Source organism: Quercus robur, chromosome 5, assembly GCF_932294415.1.
Source record: "Quercus robur chromosome 5, dhQueRobu3.1, whole genome shotgun sequence".
NCBI lineage: Eukaryota > Viridiplantae > Streptophyta > Magnoliopsida > Fagales > Fagaceae > Quercus > Quercus robur.
Window position 1 is genome coordinate 61,233,023 of NC_065538.1, and position 21,896 is coordinate 61,254,918.

Below are 21,896 nucleotides of genomic sequence, written 5' to 3' on the forward strand. Positions count from 1 at the left end.
TATTATTAATGATGATCATCCTTAATAATGGTGATCGATCATTTAGATTTAAATGATTATTAACATTTATCATTTTTATTAATTCGTTTAAAATGTTTTATTAATGAAACAAAGTTTCAAAGTTTATTAATTGTTTGGTTGAAAATATCAAGATTTGAGATTCCTCTCGTTGCTTGTTGTGGCTATGGAGGCACATACAATAATGGCGGTTGTGGAGGAAAATTCCCGGTCAATGGAAGCCAAATATTTGTTGGTTCATGTGAACACCTTAGAGTAAATTGGGATGAAATTCACTATACAGAAGCTGCTAACAAGTTTGTTTTCGACCAAATTTCAACCGGAGCCTTTTCCGATCCACCCGTACCCTTGGAAATGGCTTGTCACAACATTTAGATTCTTAGGCACTTATATATAAAAATAAGGGATAATTGCAGCAAACCCACCTGAGGTTTGGCCCATTTGCGCTTTGCCTACCCGTGGTTCAAAACTTTACACTTTGCCCACCTAAACTTCAATCCGTTACCCATCTGTTACCCACCTCTCCCTTTGCCGTTAGAAAAACATATTTTTAAAGAAAAACAAACATAACAAAGATCAAAAAGTTAGGGTTTTTTATTGCTTAAGAACTTTTGTGAGAATAGGATAGGATTGAGAAACAAATTCATTTCGTACAAGTAATCCATGGATTTTACAACCCATGTCGAGAAATCCAATCCTTGCACAAGCGGTGAGAGCATTGATAAGAGTAACCTCATTCGGCCTTGCATTAACATCAGACTTGAGCATTTCATCAAACACCTTCAAAGCATCCCAATAACAACGTCCTTGTATACACCCAAAAACCATACTGTTCCAAGACACCACATCACGAACAGAGAGTGGTATTTGATCGAAGACTTGGCGAGCATTATGAAGCAAGCCGCAGAAGGAGTACATGGAAAGCAAAGCGTTTTGGACAAAGACATCGTGTTGGAGACCGAGTTTGAATGTGAGGGAGTGAAGCTCTTGACCTTTGTGGGAAAGTGAGAGACGGGCACAAGCTTTGAAGAGGAAAGGGAAAGAATGGCAGTCCGGGAAAAGCCCGAAACAGCGGCGCATAAGATTGTAAAGAGAGATGCATTGTTGTGGTGAAGCAGTAGTGTTACTGTTAATGTTACTGTGTGAGTAAGCTTTGAACATGAAATTCCAAGTGAAGATATTGGGGTTCTGAATTTGAGAGAAAAGGGTGTAAGGGAAGTGGAGATTGTTGGCATTGGAGTGTGGAGGAGAGGCTGATTGCGCCATTGAGGGTGTGGGTTGTTGGATAGGATTGGAAGGAAGTGGGGTTTGGGGAAAGTGGTGCGGATTTAAATTTGAATTTGAATTCAAGTTCGACTTCTGGTTCTGGGAGTGATGGTGAAGATTATGGGATTGAGAAACCAGGTTGGGGAAGAAACCAGGCCAGTTTTGACAATGTTGTCCTTGTCCTTGTTGTTTTTGTTGTTATTTGCTTCGATATATCTTTTGTTTAACATGGAGATTGGTTAAAATTCATTATGCATTGAGAAAATTTGTTCTCATAGAAGTTCTTAAGCAATAAAAAACTCTAACTTTTTGATCTTTGTTATGTTTGTTTTTCCTTAAAAATATGTTTTTCTAACGGCAAAGGAAGAGGTGGGTAACGGATTGAAGTTCAGGTGGGCAAAGTGTAAAGTTTTGAACCATGGGTAGGCAAAGCGCAAACGGGCCAAACCTCAGGTGAGTTTGCTGTAATTATCCCTAAAAATAAATAAATAAATAAATTCTTGTACCATGGGTTATTAACTTATTATGAACTTTTAAATTATTTTCTTCTTTATTGCTACGAATAATATTGCTTGGGTAAATAAAATAGAAAATTTGAGTATTTTTGGTCTTCATTCTCTACTTTATTTTTCTTTATGAGCTTTTTGAGTTTGAGCGTGTGTATATTCTTTTCCTACTAACTTCAAATATAAAATTTATTATTTGAGTGAAAACTGAAATTTTTTATTGATCCTAAAATTGAAAATTCCAAAAAGATTGGGTCTTCGTTTGGAGAAATTATACAGTTCGCTGGTGGATCACGTCACTTGTTCACCATTCCACTAAAAAACTCCCACTTGTTTAAAATTGCTGAGTCAATAATTAATTTTTGTTTAAAAAAAATTTCTAACTTAGCAATTTTAAACAGGTGAGAGTCTTTTAGTGGAATGGTAGACTACGTCACTTATCCACCATGAAGATGTTATAATTTCTCGTAAGTTTGGGTCTTTAGCATAAAATGACACCACTTCTGTGTCTTCTTTCTTCTTTTCTTTTGAACTACAAGCTTGACAGTTGCAATGTGCTTGATAAGTTTTGACAAATTTCTATATAGGGTTAGTCTTCCTCAACACTTCCCCTAGAGTTGGGGTTGATATTCATGATACCCAACTTGCCAAGAAGAAATTTTGTTTATGATTAACTCATTTTGGAGTTTCTCACGTAATATATGGTAGTTTATTTCTATGTGCTTTGTGCATTCATAGAAGACAGGATTTGAATCTATATGAATGGCAACCTTGATGCCATAGTATAATTGGGTCGGTTATGAGTGTGATATACTAAGGTTTTCTAAGAGAGGTTTTAGTAAGGTGACCTCACAAAAAAGTAGTCGCCATTGATCTGAATTCTGCCACGTATAGCTAAGCTATTGAATGATAGATTGTTTTGTTTCTTGTTTTTCTGGGAAACAAGTGATTTACCAAGTAGTATGCTTTATCCAATAATTGATTTACAAGTGTCTTTGCATTTAGTCGAAGTTGTGTCATAATATGCTTGCAATTGGATTGAACTATCAAATGTCATGAAATTCCTTTTCTTGGTGTTTGTTTGCTATATCTCAATACTCAATGTGTTGCATCTAGATTGGGTACTCAAGGCTTGTCCATGAACTAACTTAGTATATGTATCACATATGTCAAATTTGGTTAGGTATATCAGTTTATCCAATTTGTCGATGGTAGATAGGATGAGTGGTGTGGACACCACATGATAGCACATCTGTGGAGATTAGTTTTATCATTTATGTTATCTTTATTTGTGTTTATCTTTAGTATTGGATTAGTATTTGAGATTGTTAGGATTATCATATTAGTATTTGAGATTATTGTAGAGATTGCATAGTGTTTGTTTGGTGGTGATTCCAAACACCTTAGGTGGAAAGCCTAAGGTTCTACGGTAGGACTAATCTAGGTGGGAAGCCTAGGTTGTCCTACATCAACTTGGTATCAAAGCCCAACCCGATCTCCCTTTTCAACAACCCAAAATCACGACTGATAACCCATAGCCACACTCACCATCAGCAAACAAATCAACCTCCAGACATGCCATTACTCAAATACTTACCCCACGAGATTTGCAAACCAAAGCAACCCAATTTCCTACCTCACGAGATCTGCAAACCAAAACTTGAACCAATCTGTACCATATACCCCCTTTGGCCACACGAATTCTTCATCCCAAAACCAATAGAGAAACCCACTACTCCCTCCAAGCCTGTGACCCCCATTCGTGCTCAACTTTAGGACCACCACCAAAAAAAAAAAAAAAAAAACGATCCATAACTTCAAATCCACCGTCGAAATCATCACTAACAACCGCCGCTGACACGTCGTCACCATCACTCCCACCATACTGCTTCACGGGTTCCGAGATCTAACTCACCAGCTCCAATCTCCACCTTTAAGTGCCGTTGACAGCCATCGCCGACGAGCCCATGCCGCCTCTTCGCCGTTGACTCCAACGATATTTCGTACTTTGCTTCGCCACTTCTTCTCTTTTAGTTTTCCTCTGTTTTTAGTTTCTTTAGTTTTAGTGTTAAATGTTTCAGTTTGACATGTTACTATTCGACACTAGCAGATTTTAGTTTTATATTATAGTCTTTCTTTATTGTGTTTCAAAAAAAAAGAAAAAAGTTAAGTCAGGTCAAGCAGAAGTCTCAAGAAGGTTCTAGTGCCACTACACGTGAGGAACACAAGCCCAACTTCCCATTATTAGTAGCGTGACCCACTGTTCAGTGAGGCCCAGGTTGTTAAGTCAGCCCAACCAAGGTGTGGACTTTCCTATCTTCTTGAATTGAAATGCACTTTCAAATTTAATATCAATATGTCTACTATGTGCCTTAACTTTACCTTCAGTAACATCCTACTGCCTTCATCTTTTATTCTGCTTAAACTTTCACATGAATTTAATATTTTAGCTGCTAGTTTATTTTCTTTCAGCCTTTTATTTTAGCCACAAAAAAAATATATTAAAAAAATCCTTTAATGTAATTAATTCTCAGTATTAGTAGTTGAACTAGCCTAATCACATTGCAACAATTAGGTCATTTTAATTTAATTTTTATTGAAGCTAGTATTGCTTGAACGCAACAACCTGTGGAATTCATGACTTCTCTTCACATATAATTTAACTTGAGTATTATCCTTACTATTCACTTGCTAGAATTAGTTTGTTGATATCTTTGCATGCATTTACGTAGTGGTCGTGTAGTAACTAGTTTTGAAGAACAGTCTAATTCCAAATCAGAGTCTAGTTCTGAATTCCACTCTAGTCCCCAATCCCACCTAAACATGGATCCTTCTCCTCTAGATGAATTAAGACAAGTCATTGCAGAGCTTACTGCCTATCTAGGCCACTTAGAGGCTAGGTATGACGAGGATAATGCACATAATGGAAGAAATAATAATAGACATGGACCTCATCTAGACAAGACCATAGAGACAATGAAGACAACTCAGCAAAGCATATCAAAGTAGAGGCCCCTACCTTTAATGGTGTTAGGAACCCTCAGGTCTACAATGATTGGGTGCAAGAGATGGTGCATTTTTTTGAGCGATATGAATTGTCTAAGGATAGAAAAGTTAGGTTTGCCAAAATGAAACTTGTAGGAAGAGCAAAACTCCATTGGGACAGTGTTGTTAACCACCTCCGCAAGACCCGCCAACCACCCATAACTCTTTGGGATGAAATGAAGGCCAAGCTCAATGAAAAGTACTTCCCAGTATCTCATCAAGGCAACTTGTTGGATCAATGACATGATTTGAGACAAGACAATAGGTATGCTATTGAGTACATAGAACAATTTGAAGAGTACATGATACATAGCAATGCAAATGAAGTTGAGCCAATTACCTTGAGTAGATTTAGGAAAGGTCTCAATTATGATCTTCAACGAGAATTGGTGGCCCGAAAAATCTCAACTCTTGATGATGCTTATACCTTAGTGCAAGATTTAGAGCTAATCCCTAAGTCACAAGATGGAAGGAGATTTGACAATCACATGTTGCCTCACAACAATTTTGAAGCTCCCCAAGGTAGATACCTCCAAGGTACCCAAAATAGGCCTTATCCCAACAATAGACCCTTACAAATAGAAGAGAATCCTCAGGGTAGATACCAACAAGGTCCCTAAAATAGACCCAATCCCAACAATAGGCCTTTGCGCTCGGAAGACAAAGGGAAGAGTGTGGTTAGAGAGACATTTAGGCCCAATTCTAGAATCTAGTGTTTTAAGTATCAAGGCTTTGGTCATATGGCTGCCCAATGTCCTAATAAGACTTTGTTGATTGAAGAATTGGATGGAGAGGAAGAGGTAGAAGTAGTTTATGAGCCTAACATTGAAGACATTGTAGAAATAGGAGAGGATGATTCCACCCAATTAGCTTGCATTAGAGTCCTACCATCTTTTGATAATCTCAGTGAGGGTAGTCTTGATACTCCTGTAATGAGTGTTGTTAGGTGTACTCTAGCGCAGTCCAAAGAAAGTGATGATTGGAAAAGAAATACTATCTTCCAAACCTTTATCAAGTATGGAACCACAAATTGCAAGGTTATCATTGACAGTGGAAGTTGCATTAATGCAGTTTCTTCTAAACTTGTCTCCCTCTTAGGTTTGAAGTTAGTTGCCCATCCTAAACCCTATAAGGTTTCTTGGGTAGATGATTCATCTATCACCATTAAGGAAAGGTGTCTTGTTCCTATTCATATCATCTCATACAAGGCTCAGATTTCATGTGATGTGATTCTAATGGATGTAGGACACATAATTTTGGGACGACCATGGCTCTATGATTTAGATGTCACTCTTTATGGTCGCTCGAACTCTTGTTCCTTCATGCACAATGGACAAAGGATTAAGCTTAGCCCAGTCAAAACTAAGTTTGTTAGTGCAAGTAAAAAAGAACCCAAAAAGTAAAGTAGAACCCAAAAAGTAAAGTATGAACCTCATAAATCCAAAAGAACTTGAAAGAGCTGTCAATCAAGACTCCATCATCTTTGCTTTGGTTGTTAAGGAAGCTGCACTAGATAGCTTTAAAGAACCAAGAAAAGAAGTACGGTCAGTGCTTCAAGAGTTCCAAGATGTTTTCCCTAAGGAGCTCCCAAATCAATTGCCTCATATGGATGATATTCAACACGCCATAGATCTTGTCCCAAGAGCAGTACTTCCAAATTTGCCCCACTATAAAATGAGCCCTCCTCAACATGATGAAATGGTTAGACAAGTGGATGAGCTCTTACACAAAGGATTTGTGCGTGAAAGCTTAAGCCCATGTGCAGTCCCTGCACTCTTGACCCTAAAGAAAGATGGATCCTCGAGAATGTGCGTGGATAGTTGCGCAATCAATAAGATTACTGTGAAGTATCATTTTCCTATCCCTAGGTTAGATGATATGTTTGATATGATGTCAGAAGCCACAATCATTTCGAAAATTGGTTTGACAAGTGGATTCCACCAAATTAGGATCCGCTTAGGTGATGAATGGAAGACTGCTTTTAAGACAAAGGATGGTCTATATGAGTAGCTTGTGATGCCCTTTGGTTTATCAAATGCTCCTAGCACTTTTATGAGAATGATGACACAAGTACTAAGGCCTTTCATGGGCAAATTTGTGGTAGTGTACTTTGATGACATCCTCATTTATAGTAAATCAAAGGAGAAACATTTGGACCATCTTAAACAAGTTTGTTCCACTTTGAGGAGAGAAAACTTGTGTCCCCACCTAAAGAAATGCTCTTTCTTCATTGATAGTGTCATTTTCTTAGGTTTTGTGATCTCATCTAAAGGAGTTTCTATTGACCCACAATAGGTCAAGGCCATAGTGGATTGGTCCAAACCCAAGAACATCCATGAGGTTCGTAGTTTTCATGGGCTTGTAACTTTCTATTGCCACTTCATACGTGGATTTAGTACAATCATGGCACCAATCACCGATGGTATGAAGCAAGGCAAAATTCCAATGGTCAAATGCTACTGGTAAAGCATTTCAAGAAATCAAGAAGAAGATGATAGAAGCACCGGTGATGCGCCTACCAGACTTTGATAAGTACTTTGAAGTGGAATGTGATGCGTCTAGTGTAGTCATAGAAGGAGTTCTTAGCCAAGATTGTCACCCAATAGCTTACTTTAGTGAGAAATTAAATGAGGCTAAGAAAAAGTATTCAACATATGACAAATAACTCTATGTTGTGGTACAAGCTTTAAGATATTGTAGCCATTATTTGACACCCCATGAGTTTTTCATTTATTCTGATCATGATGCTCTTCACCACATCAACTCCCAAAAGAAATTAAATGCTCGTCATGTCCCTTAGGCTGAGTATTTGCAAAGATTCTCTTTTGTTTTAAGACATAAATATGGTGTTGAGAATAAGGTAGTTGACGCTTTGAGTCGTTAAGTCACCTTAATTTCTTTGAAGAACACAAAAGTCATAGGGTTTGAAAAGTTACAAAAGGAGTATGAATCTTGCCCTGATTTTGGAGAAGTGTACACTACACTTAGGACTGAGCATCTTCAAGTTGTTGATAATTTTATCCTCCGAGATGGCTACTTGTTTAAAGCCAATAAGCTTTGTATCCCCCGCACATCAGTTAAAGACTTTTTGGTTTGGGAAGTGCACACGGGAGGACTTTCAGGACATTTTGGACGTGATAAGACAATTGAAGAGGTAGAGAGGCAGTTCTATTGGCCAAGTCTTAAGGGGGATGTTGCCAAGATAATTGGTTAATGTTGTCAATGTCAACTGGCTAAGCATTGCAACCAAGATACTGGCCATTACACTCCTCTACTAGTTCCACACTGTCCTTGGGAGGATATTAGCATGGACTTTATACTAGGTCACTCCTGTATCCTTAGGAAGTTTGATTCCATTCTTGTAGTAGTAGACCGGTTTTCTAAGATGGCTTACTTTCTTCCATGCTCTAAGACATCTGACGCATCCAAGGTAGCCAAGATTTTCTTTGATGAGATTGTTAAGTTGTATGGGTTACCTAAAACAATTGTGTCAGATAGGGATGTTAAATTCATGAGCTATTTTTGGAAGACCCTTTGCCACATGATGGGAACAAAGTTGAAATTCTCCATAGCATACCATCCTCAAACTGATGATCAAACTGAGGTTGTCAATAAGAGTCTAGGAAATCTTCTGAGGTGTTTCATAGGTGAGAATGGTAGGACTTGGGAATCTATACTCCCTGTAGCCCAATTTGCACACAATAACTCAGTCAATAGGTCCATAGGTATGAGTCCATTTGAAGTTGTTCATGGTTATACACCTAGGAGACCTTTAGACCTTCTCCCAATGTCCCCACATGATAGGGTTTCTATGTCTACAATAGAGTTTGCTAGTCACATGCATGAGCTGCATAAAGAGATCAACAAACGAATTCCTGCTAGTAATCTTAAGTATAAGACTCAGGTTGATTTACATCGACGTCATTTAGACTTTGACGTAGGAGATTATGTTATGATTCGTATTAGGCGTGAATGGTATCCTTCAGGAACCGTTAAGAAACTACAAGCCTGCAGTGCTGGCCCATTCAAGGTATTAAAGAAACTTGGACCTAATGCTTATGTGATTGATATACCTTCAAATTATGGTATTAGTTCTACTTTTAATATTGCTTATTTAATTACTTTTAAAGGTCCAGCAGTTATTCCCTATGACCCTTTTAATGATCCTCCCTTTTCTTCTTTGGCTAACCCTGTCCCTGGTCCTACACCATCTTATTTCCAAAAGGCACATAGAGATATTATTGATGTTATTTTGGATGAGCAATCTCTTTTCACTAGAGATGGAACAATTTAGCGCTTTTTGGTTCACTAGCGAGGACGGCCTGATTCTGATTGTACATGGATCACCAGAGAGGAGTTACAGCAGCTTGATCTCACTCTTTTGGAGGCTTACTTGGATACACTTGCTACCACCTCATCTCTACCTCCTATCACCCGCACATATGAGCGTCGACGGAGGCGCCATGCTAACCCAGTGAGCTTGTGGCTTGATGGAGCTTATTCTGATGTCACTTGATCCTTATGAACTTTACTCGACAGGGTCGAGTTTCTCCCACCCCAGGGGAGTTGGTGCGGACACCACATGATAGCACATCTGTGGAGATTAGCTTTATCATTTATGTTATCTTTATTTGTGTTTATCTTTAGTATTGGATTAATATTTGAGATTGTTAGGATTATCAGAATAGTATTTGAGATTATTGCAGAGATTGCATAGTGTTTGTTTGGTGGTGATTCCAAACACCTTAGGTGGGAAGCCTAAGGTTCTACGGTAGGACTAATCTAGATGGGAAGCCTAGATTGTCCTACATCAATGAGGGAGTTGGAATAGGGTCTCCATCACCTCATTAAGTGACAAGTTTTGCTCCATCAGGACTTAGAACTAAAAGTCTAAAAGAAGTTTTGCAAATAGATGAAAACACTTCAATTAATGTACTTAATTATATAATAAAGAGACTTGATTCTTTTCCAAATGCATATTTCGCTTACATAATATTACTACCAATACCAGTTATAATTGCATAGGTAGAAAGAATTTTTTCAAATTAAAATTAGTAAAGGTCTACTTAAGGTCGAATATGCCACAAGAAAAATTAAGTGGATTAATTATAATATCAATAAAACAAAAATGTTACCGTAACTTGAATACAAAAACTTAAGTAGTAATTGCATCTTAAAAGTAAGAAAAATAGATTTAAATAAAAAAAATAAGTATTTTTTTTAATTAATATTTAAATATAAGAAAAGTTTCCACTTTGGCTCAAAATTTGTTGAGCCTACTTTTGAAAGTGACAACAAATATGTAAGGATCAATATGATAATTTCACCTTCATAAAATATATATTTTATTCTCAACCAAACCAAAAAAAAAAAAAAAAAAAAAAAACTTTATATTTATTTTTTATTTTTTCATTTTTTCAACCAAACACACGTGAAAAAGTAAAATTTTGTTTTCTATTTTCTCATTTTTTTTATTTTATTTTATCCTTTTATAGTTCTATTGGAACAAGCCAAGTAGCCAACATTGGAACCCCAAATAAGGAACTCTACCCAAATCTTTGGGGTTTGAAAATGAATTGTTATTGGCACACAAGTAAGCTCACAATTTATTCCCAAATATCTTTGATTTAATTTGACAAGGAACTTTTTCCATCACCCATAGTTATGGTTATTTTACTTAGCTTTCAAGTCAAACATCCTGGCTTGTGTTTAGCAATTTAGTTCCCAATCAAATTAGGGACATAACCAGAATTCAAACTTAGGGAGGGAGGGTCAAAGTTCTTTGTTCAAGAATTTTAAAAAGTTGGAATATTAATACTAGAGGTTGACAACGATGCATTATTCGTATTAATTTTTTAAATTTTTTTTGTATTTTTCTTCTTTTTTTTTAAATCAATAATAGATATTTATAATCAAAAGTTCTGTAAGTTAATTGGCACTTCTTGATATTTTCAAGATTTGACTGAGGTTAGACCAATTCTTTATTCTATCCACATTATAAATCTTTAAAAAAAATATCTATTTATTTTTTTCACATAATTCTATACCTAATAACTTCATAATGCTATATATAAAAGATTCTATTAAAAAAAAAATACAAAAACTATAGTTAAAAGTTCAAATCCATGTCTAGTATTACTTAATAAAACAACTAAAATAATGGTTAATCAACATCATGCACTAATATTCAACAAAAAAAAGGGTGAGACAATTATTGGTGTCTTGGTTAAGGATTTTTTTTTTAAATTTTTATAATTAGTTGGTTAAGGTTGAGGTAGTGTAAAGATGTGAGATCTTTTCCCTTAAAAAATTACTATTTTGAAAAAGTAGTAAAAAAAGAAAACAAAAAGAGATCTGTTAAACAAGCACATGATAATGAACGCTAACTTTGAGTCTTCAACTATGTAAATAATTAATAAAGCTTTTCCCATCACTACATTAATTTAGCTAAGGCACAAAATTTATTACCAATAGACTAATCACACACATGCTCTAGTGGCAGTTTAGGTAAGACACAAAATAGTAGATTGTTGTTGTTTCACACGTGTACGTATTACATTTATGCATGCATGCCAAGTGTGTCCCAAAGTTAATAAAACATTAAAAATTAATTAATAAAATTCTAGCATTAAAAAGAAAAATTCCACAAGTTGCATTTAAGAGCAGCAGCTATTTAAAAAAATTAAAAAAAAAAAATTCATGGATTGAATTAAAGACACTAACTGATCCAAGTTGCTAGTGACACTAATAGGTGTGTGGATGGTGTGATTAGCAGCGTAGGAGTTGTTTATGTGACTATGGGATGGAGTCATTTGAGAGGGACAAAGAACTCTTAAATGAGAGGTAGAAATTTGGTAAAGATTATTGGGTTTTGTGATTTGTTTTGCTAAGATTTATAATTAATTTGTTATATATATATATATATATAATACTTAGATTGTGTCCAAAGATTTTTCTTTATTTTTTATTTGAATATGTGAATTGTTTTGTAGATTTTCCTTGTCGTTCAGATTTGTAAATTGTCCAAATGTTTAGCTAAATTTTTTTCTTGATATTCTTGGGACAACCAAACAAGGTATGATTTGATAATTTTTTTCATTTTGGTTTCATGGGTCAGCTTGTAAATTGTTTGGAAGAGAGGGCAAGTATATTAATTTTAGAGCCAAAAGTAAATTTTTTATGCTAATATATATATATTGTAAACACATGTTTCCACAACACTTTCTAAAATACAGTTTTCTCATCATTTTAAACAACGATACTAGAAATCTCCAACCAAACAGCCCCTAATAACTAAAAAGGTAATTATAGTTGCATATAGAGTAGATAGGGTTTGGCTTACCTTTAGTGCATTTTCAACTTGATATCTCTTTTTGTTTTAAGGATACAATGATAAGTGGTAGTGTACTTTAATCTCCACATTTTATTTAGTTAGTATATGATGTGGCAATTTCTCACTAAAACAATAGGAAATTCCAATTAAAAAAATATATATTGGAGATAAGCCAAACCTGAGTAGATATATATACTATGTGCATCCACCAATGTGAAACCTCTAGTGTAAGAAGATAAATAAAATAGAGAAGTGTAATATTTTTTTATTTTTGGTAAACCAATGATGATATAAATTAACTACGAATAAGTCTATTACAAAAAAGCTCGGCTTTATCAAAAGCCAGCAAGGTCCTCCGCCATATATTAACATAGTTAAAAGATAGTGGCTCTAAACATAGCCAATGCATCAACACATTGATTCGATTCATTCTCTACTTTCCGTCTTTTTGTTAGTTGTGAGTTTGATCGAGCGTGTGTATACACACTATCCAACCAACTTCAAACAAACTTCAAACAGAAAATTTAAGTTCCCTTATCTCCAAAATACTTTTTGTCACTTCTTTTCTCCCACTATTTAATGACTTGGAAAAGGTATTCTTGTGGAAACGAGCAGGAAATCATAGTGAACTATCCAGTAGCATAAAACTTGGAAGTTTCTCCGACTCTTCTAGTCTTCTCTTCTCTGTAGTAGTCAAGAAGACTTTTGTGGAAGTTTGTAGTTTGCTTGAAACGTTAAGATGACAGTATCCCTTATCCACCACAAGGACCACAACTAATGATAGAGTGCATGATTAATTTTTCAATTGAGTAAGTCAGTTTTTTTTTTTTTTTTTTTTTTTTTTTTTTTTTTTTTTTTAAGGTTAGTAGAAGTGTATGCATAAAAGACAAATTAACTTACACCCATATCTTTCTAATTATTTCAGGAAAAAAATTTTCTAATCACTACTAAAATAAACTTAAACCAGATATAAGTAATGTTGAATGCTTCCCACTAATTTTCCAAAGACAAGTATATAAAATCACCATGCACGTGGATACAAATACCAGGGGAAAAAAGCATCACATCTCCCAATCCTATTAAAAAAATTTATATAAAAAATAAATAAATAAATAAAAACCTAATGATATCATTTTTCTTTTTTGGTGAGGAAAAATATATGATGAGAAATGAGAGAAATACTTTTGTCAAGCTTTTTAAAATTTTAACGTTTGTAAACGTTTATGCGTTTTCTTATATTGACTTGGTTCTCAAAGAATGAATAATTTCTCCTATAAAAGTGAACTCTACAGATAAATTTCATACACTCTCTTTTTTTCTTTGGTGAAAATATCTAATGAACTCTTATTGAATGTTTTTAGAGTATCTATTAATCGAACCTTATCTTTTAGTTAAAGTTTATTTACGAGATAAGTTAGTATAGAATAAAACAATAATTTTGTAATAAATGTGGAAATTATAGTTGCATGTAGAGTAGATAGGGTTTGGCTTTATCTCCAGTGCATTTTCAACTCAATATATCTTCTTGTTTTTTTTTTTTTTTTTTTTTTTTTTGAGAAAATCTTGCTTTTTTTTTTTTTTTTTTTTTTTTTAGTATACAATAATAAATGGTAGTGTGTTTTAATCTCTACCTTTTATTTAGTTAGTGTATAATGTTACCGTTTCTCATTAAAATAATAGAATATTCTAATTTTTTTTTAAAATATTGGAGATAAGCCAAAACTTATATATATATATAGACACACACTATGTGCATCCATCAATGTGAAACCTCTAGGGTAAGAAGATAAATAAAATAGAGAAGTGTCCGCTTTTTTTCTTTTTGGTAAACCAATGCTGATATATATTAACTACGAATAAGTCTATTACAAAAAAAAAGCTTGGTTTTGTCAAAAATCAGCAAATCCTCCACAACATATTAACAGAGTCAAAAGATAGGGTAGTTTCAAACTCAATGCATCAACATATTGATTCGATTCATTCTCTACTTTCCCTCTTTTTGTTAGCTGTGAGTTTGAGCGTGTGTATACACTATCCAACCAACTTCAAACAGAAAATTTATTATTTGAGAAAAAACTAATGAGTGTGTATCATGAAAAATCTAATGATTAACGTGGGGGAGACCCTTCCAGCCAGTCAAGCTCTCTTTTCCACACAACCCTCAAAGTGGACTTTGCTAAAGTAGGAGAGATTTTAAAATAGTCTGGACAAGGGAGGAAAGTACGGTCAAAAAAAAAAAAAAAAAAAAGGAGATATGAAAAGAGAATAATTCAGGAGACACAATCCCACAAGGAAATTACAGCGGGAGGCGTTCGTCAAAAAAGACAGACAATGGTGTCCTCTAACGATTTTCACGCGGACAAATTATCTAAACTCATACGCCAGTTTGGTTACATCAGCAAAAATGCAAACTAACCAAAAATCATGTGGGCCTTTTTTTTTTTTTTTTTTTTCTTGAGAAAATCATGTGGGCTTATATCTACTATATTTTAAAAAAAATAATAATAATTGAACCGAATTTTTTTTATAATTTTTTCACACTGAAAACTATGTCCACAACAATTTTTACAACAAAACTTGTCATAAATTTAATGTCCAATAGTTAATTATTTATTAATAAAATAAAATTTAATTATTAAAAATGAAAAGTCTAAATATATAAATTTGATACTCAAAGTCTAATTCACAGTGATATTTGTTTTTTTTTTTTTTAAATCAAATTATAAGAAAGAATAAAAAAGTAAGCAAACAAATTATAAGAATGGTGTAGATTTCTTGTTAGGAAGGAGGGGCAGTGAGCACTCAGTACTCTCTTTTTTTGGAGGGTCCCAGGAGGAAATTTCTAAGTAACCTAAGCATTGACTTGGGTGTTTAATCCCTGTGCCTAGTGCAAAGGATTATTATCCTAATACTAGTACAAAAGGAACAATCAATCGAGCAAGATCTTGAAGCACATCCAAACACAACAGAATAAATCTCTGTTGAGAAACATATATATAGTTCGCTCAAGACCAAACTATAGTAGAGATACAAGGTTCTTAGTAATTATTACGTATTTTCACTATCATGCATCAATTTGAGTAGAATAAGCCTTTAAATAAAATGTCATAGGGATAAGATAAACTCTAATCTTAAATTCTTGTATTTAGTTTAAGAAATAAATTTCTGTGACTAAATACATATTTCTATAAAATCCATAATAACAAACATTATTTAAAAAAACATTATTCATATTGACATAATAACAACAAACATATTTGACTTTAATTATTTTGATCTTAAAACAATTAAATTTATAGAACGATTATAAAATGAGATCATTAGTTTTAAGCTCCTTCTTTTCGTATATCATTTCATTCAAAGTGCAAATATTTCCATGCTTACCTACTTGCGAATAAGAGGAAGGTGTTGAATTTGATAGAAAATGTCTTCATTTTTTTGTTTTTAATAATTTGATAATTGAGGAAGGGGGATTAAACCTTGAACATGTCTATTGAATATTGATATATTAGGGAGTACTGTTAAGCTAAATGCTCTGAAATAAAATTTCTTAATTAAAATTTTTTCATAAATCTTTGTAAACTCAATGCACATTGCCATGATAAGACCATAACAAACTTTATTTTTGATGTTTTTATGCCGCTCCTAGAGTAATTGTCATTTTATTTTTGGTTTAAAATAGGGGAGAGTTAGTAAAAATCTAACCGACCCAATGGACAAACAAAAGATTGAAAAGAAGGAAAACAAATTATTTGACATTGTTAAACCTTCCTTTTCAATTCATTTCATATGCAGATATTTGTGGCCAAGCATATCTACATATGCGAGAATACAAAACGCAACATAACATAATTTAGAAAAGGATTGACCAAGGCTTGGGTTGATCATGTTTGCTAAACGCACCATAACAAAAAGCACTATAGTAATTTCATAATTTGGTGTATAGGATTCTCTCTCTCTCTCTCTCTCTCTCTCTCTCTCTCTCTCTCTATATATATATATATATATAACGCACCATAATATAATTTACAAAAAGATTGACCACCTAAAAAAGAAATAATATCAATCAAACACACCCAAAATAATAAAATGACACTAGTTAATAGTAAAAGCCACCATACCAAATATTCATATTGTAAATAATCATTAAAGGCTCTTCATCTATAAGCTCAAAATAAAAATAATTCACAAAGATCTTCACTAGCACTGTTTCATTAGGTTTCCTTCAAAAGAAGAAATGCATTTTTGGACAAAATAGAGACATATCATAACAAAATCGTTGCAGTTGAAGAATCTACTGGAGTTCTTGGTGGGGAAGACAAGAAAGGCTTGGGAGGCATTTGCAAGAAATCAAGGCTTCCTTCCAACATATCCACCACTTTACTCATTGATGGTCGGTTTGAGGGATCAGTCTGTATGCACCACAAACTCACTATTATCATCTTCCTTGCACTTTCTTCATCCTCTTTGTTAATGAGGCCTTGCAATCCTAGTTCTTTATCTAGTTCAAGACGTTTGTAAATCCAATGTGGAAAATATATTTCACTAGTACGATCAACGCTAACATCAATATTCTTTCTTCCCCCAATCATTTCTAAAATCATCATTCCATAACTGTAGACATCTGACTTGTGAGAGACCCCTCCAAAATTTCTACAAAATAGTTCTGGAGCTATATATCCTATAGTCCCTCTTGCTCCAACCATTGATATGATGCTCTCTTCTCTAGAGCATATTTTTGCAAGGCCAAAATCAGAAATCTTAGGGCAAAAGTTCTCATCCAAAAGAATGTTGTGAGGCTTTATATCAAAATGCAAGATTCGTGTGTTGCAACCTCTATGCAAGTATTCTAATCCCCGAGCAATACAAACTGCAATCTTGTATGATGTTTCCCACGCCAATTGACGATCAACATTTGTGGAAAAATCTTTATATATGAACTTTTCAAGAGATCCATTTGGCATAAACTCATAGATCAGAGCTCTTTTAGAATATTCAAAGCAAAAGCCCATAAGAGTGACAATGTTAACATGAGAGGTTCTACTAATGCTTGCAACCTCATTTAGGAATTCCTCTCCATTACCTTTTGATTCTTTCAAAACTTTCACAGCCACAAAACGACCATCTTTTAACTTCCCCTTGTATACACCACCATAGCCCCCTTGCCCCAGTTTATATTTGAAAGTGTTGGTCATTTTCTTTATATCTAAATAACTGTATCTTCTAATACCAAGTGGACCGTGATTCTTTATAAAGGCTTCTACACTCTGATAGGTTAGAGTTTGCTTTTTCCAAAGAAAAATAGTTTTAGTAAATGAGAGCAATCCCAAGAAGTAGCAAATTATGACCATCAGAACTCCAATTCCAGCAAATGAAGTGACTGTAATCAAAGAATATATATCACAAAGTTATACGGTGCATAAAATAGTGTAACTCAAATTACTTGCTGAGAATCTCTTGAACTTCTAAAATTTGCATTCAATTGTGGTAACACCAGACTAGCAATGAAGAAAAAAATATATGTAAGAATTACTTGGCATTGGAGTTAGGTTTGATTTGATTGGAGAAGAAGTTATGAACATTAAAAGATTATCTATTGTTGGTCAACAAAGATGCATCATTAATTGTGATTGAAAATTTGAAGACATCTCTTTTAAAATCTTCTAATGGATTCTCTGAATAAAAGATAATAGAGTAATTTGAAAACTTATCATTGCATGAAAAATATATTTTGGTACATACTGTAAAGCCTTAATTATTAGCCGTACTCAAGAAGAAAATCATGATTGCTTGTGTTTGGCACTTAATATGTATTGAAAAATAAAATATATTACTTGTAAGATGGAATAATTTAATTTCCTTGCAAACTCGAATATTTATTGCAACACGATATCTGATTGAAGAGGCATCTTACCTAATGCTATCATTAGTACTACCCTGCTTCTATTATTCCCTGCATAACAAAAATTGTGTTAGTTAAACAGGGAAGATCAAGAGGACGCAGCTACGAATATGATTGAAGAGGAATGCTTGGAAATCTTAGCAATTTTACACGAACTATTAAAAACAGCTCCTATGTATCTTATAACCTAAATTTGAAACTAATTCGAATCAGGTAAAGCTTCTTCTGTAAAGAGTGGATTACGGCATGGAGCAGAAATAGCAGCACAGATATAAGAAATATAACTGCAACCAAAAAATATGAAGAAACATATGTGCTTTTTCCTTAATATATTTCAGTGCATATTCAAACATTTTTGCATTATTCCTGTACCCATACCTTTCGTTCCTTTGGTACAATAAGATTCTCCTTTGTTGTCAGTCTTACATTGACCTCCTTCGCTATGACACTCGCGACAATCTTCAGTCACACGCACTTCAAGAGAAATCTTGGCAGATAACAATCTAAACAGGTCATTACCTTTATATTGCCAGTTCCATGGGAGCTGAATGATTGGACATTTAGGTGGAGCGAGGGTTAAATTATAATGTGGAGGACTATAATAGATGTCATAGTTACTGCAATTTGTTCTATTAAAACCTGTAGGGGGAGGAATATTGAGAGTGCGGTCGCATTTGAACAGGTTCAGGTTGCGTGAGACTAGATGAAAAGAGATGAATGGAGATCTGGGACTGGGAAGAGGCCAATTTTTTAAGGATTCGCAACGATTGGAATCCAACACAGACTGCAATTGTGGGTCCTTGAATTGTATGATATTAGCCTGAGAGATGGTTTCAACATCGTACGACAGTAGTGTTCCATTCCTCTCCAGTTTGATCTTCGGGGTTTTCATTTGACGTGGATCTCCGCAATCATGTAAGATGAGCAAACCGCATTCTGGGCTTGTGTCATCGGCGAAAGGAAAACGAATCATGCCGACTGTTCCGCAAACAAAGGGTGGACAGCCTGGGGGGTATATCACTTCTCCTACAGCCGAATAAAGAAACACAAGGTGGGAGAGAAAAAGGAAAACAAACAGAAAGACAGAAGCCATTCCAAGATTCCACTCACCACCAAGGATAATCTCTTTACTCTAAATTAAAACCAAGTTCTCCTATCACGAGGTGAGAGAAAATTAAGATCAGAAAAAAAGAAGAAAGGAAACAGAGGCCACTCTACACCAGAAACCATATGTTTATTTTTTAAGTTCCCTTATCTCCAAAATACTTTGGAAAAGGTATTTTCGTGGAAACGGGCAGGAAATCATAGTGAACTATCCAATAGCATAAAACTAGGAAGTCTCTCCGAGTCTTCTCTTCTCTGTAGTAGTCAAGAAGACTTTCGTGGAAAAGTCTGTAGTTTGCTTGAAACGTTAAGATGACGGTATCCTTATCCACCACAAGGACCACAATTAATGATAGAGCGCATGATTAATTTTTCAATTGAGTCGATTTTACTCTTTTTTTTTTTTTTTTTTTTGAATTGTATTTCATGAATTGCAATTGAGATCTAAAACTGCTTGTGTTACAATTCAATAAAATAATCGGATTCATCAAAAAAATAATAATAATAAGATCGGGTATGTGAGCGCTTGTTTTCCAATGTCTTTACCTTCCTTCAAATTAGAAGAATTGAAATTCTTCCCTTGATATTACTGACCTCTTCTACAACACTTGTAACAATTAATGAGCTTTATGGAAAAAGCTTTGCACTTGCCTCTAATACCTTTTCTTTGCCAATTTCCACCTTATGAGCAAGTGACAACTCTCCAACAATAAGGAAACACTTGACCGCTTCAACGCATGCTTTTCATGAAGGAATCAGTGGTTTTTTTTTTTGAAAACAAGGAATCAGTGGTTAACAGTACAAAAAACAGGTTATTGTTTCTCCTTACATAACGGTAAAAGTTAAATGGTTGAATATCGAGGTCTATAATACATGTCATATTCTAAGGAGTATAGATACTTTATTTAGAGTGATGTATCCATATCATACCGATGTCATAATAGCCATTTTATGTTATAATTTTTTTAAAATTGCTTGTGCTCGTGTCCGTGCTTCCTAGATCATATTATTGAGAGTGTGATTGCATTTTATGGGTTCCAATTTGTTAGGCATTATGGGTGAATAAGGAAAGAACACAAAACAAATTTTTAATGGTTCGAAGGAATGAATAATTATATATGTATCCATATTGGGAGGACAAGTTGGCAAATGAAACAAAACAAGAAAAAAAAAAAGTCAAAGATGTTTTGGAATGAAAGGCATGAAAGAGTATTGGCCACCACTAGGTTCTAAAAGATTAGCATCTGAGGATGCAAAAAAAAAAAAAAAAAAAAAAAAAAAAAAAAAAAAAAACCTATTTTACATATTTTACATTAAAAAAAAAAATCTATTTTACCAACATATTTTACAACTCACCTTACATCCCAGTTTTTAGGGGGTGTTTGGTACATGTGTTTGAAAACATATGTTTTGCTGTTTGAAAACATGTGTGAAAATACGTGTGGGTAAAAAAGTATATGAAAATGCGTGTAATATTGTTTAAAAACTGAAAATGTGTATTTGAGTGGTGTATCAAACACTCCCTTATTTTTACATACAACTCAATAAAATAACATAACTACCAAATAAAATAATATAAACATTACTTTATGAAAGAGATGCGAGAGAGGAGAAAAGTTGACAAGAAAGGGAGGCAACCAATGAGAGAAGGAGAGAGAGAGAGAAGTGATAAGAAAAAATAATTAAAAAAGGCAAGCAACTGCTACAGTAAAATAGCAACCCAGTTGGAGCTTGTTTTTGTGAATTTGGTGAGTAAAATAGCAACTTGGGGAGTTTTACATCCCCAATATTGCTAATGCTCTAAAACACTTAGAGCATTCTCATCAACTCTCTCATAAAAAATGCCATTTTGACACTCCAAAATCCTACTTTATCATTTTAGCACGTCATTTTACAACATACCATTTATCAGATGTTCTATACTTCAATTCTATATATTAAAATAATATATTTCAATATTAAAATAACATTAAAAAAACCAACAATATATAAAAATACAAAATAAAAAAACCAACCACCCCCACCACAACCCACAGCCCACCCCTGTTGCCAGCAACCATCAACGCCCCACCCACATCTCATCCACCACCGTCTCACACCAGAAATAACACAGCAAACCACCAAAACCACCACCATAGAAAAACAAAAACAACAAAAAATACGATCCAACCGCATCCCACACACCCACCCACTGCCGCCGCTAACCCATCCACCACCGACGCACCCACTGCCGCCACTAACCCATCCACCGCCGACCCACCCACCTATCAACACCCCACATCCCACCCCACCACCGTCTCACACTAGAACCACCACAGCAGGACACCAAAACCACCACCACAGAAAAACAAAAACAACAACAAAAAAACATAGAGATCGGCATCAGGTGGCGTGGCGAGGCTAAACGGAGAAGAGGTCGCCACACACTGCCGAACCCACCCATCAAATCACTGCAAAAAAAAAAAAAAAAAAAAAAAAAAAAAAACACAAAAACAAAAACAAAAACAAAAAAACAAAAAAAACAACCCACAGCTATAGAGATCGGCATCAAGTGGCGCGGTGAGGCTGAACGGAAGAGAGGTCGCCACCCACTGCCAAACCCACCCATTAAATCACTGCAAAAAAAAAAAAAAAAAAAAAAAAAAAAAAAAAAAAACCCATAGCAACAGAGATCGGTGAGGCTGAACAGAAGAGAGAAAAGCCACAACAATGAGAAAAAAAA

The 21,896-nt window shown here is 34.5% G+C and overlaps 1 protein-coding gene across 1 annotated transcript; it reads right to left on the bottom strand.

Moving 5' to 3' along the window:
• Nucleotides 1–16,299: 16,299 nt before the first annotated feature.
• On the bottom strand, nt 16,300–19,317 carry LOC126726551 (PR5-like receptor kinase). The gene is made up of 3 exons (XM_050431817.1): nt 18,449–19,317; nt 18,083–18,121; nt 16,300–17,548 (listed from the first exon to the last, which is right to left on the bottom strand). Exons 1-3 carry the CDS (start codon nt 19,161–19,163, stop codon nt 16,434–16,436), a joined length of 1,869 nt encoding a protein of 622 aa, XP_050287774.1. The 5' UTR covers nt 19,164–19,317; the 3' UTR covers nt 16,300–16,433.
• Nucleotides 19,318–21,896: the final 2,579 nt, after the last annotated feature.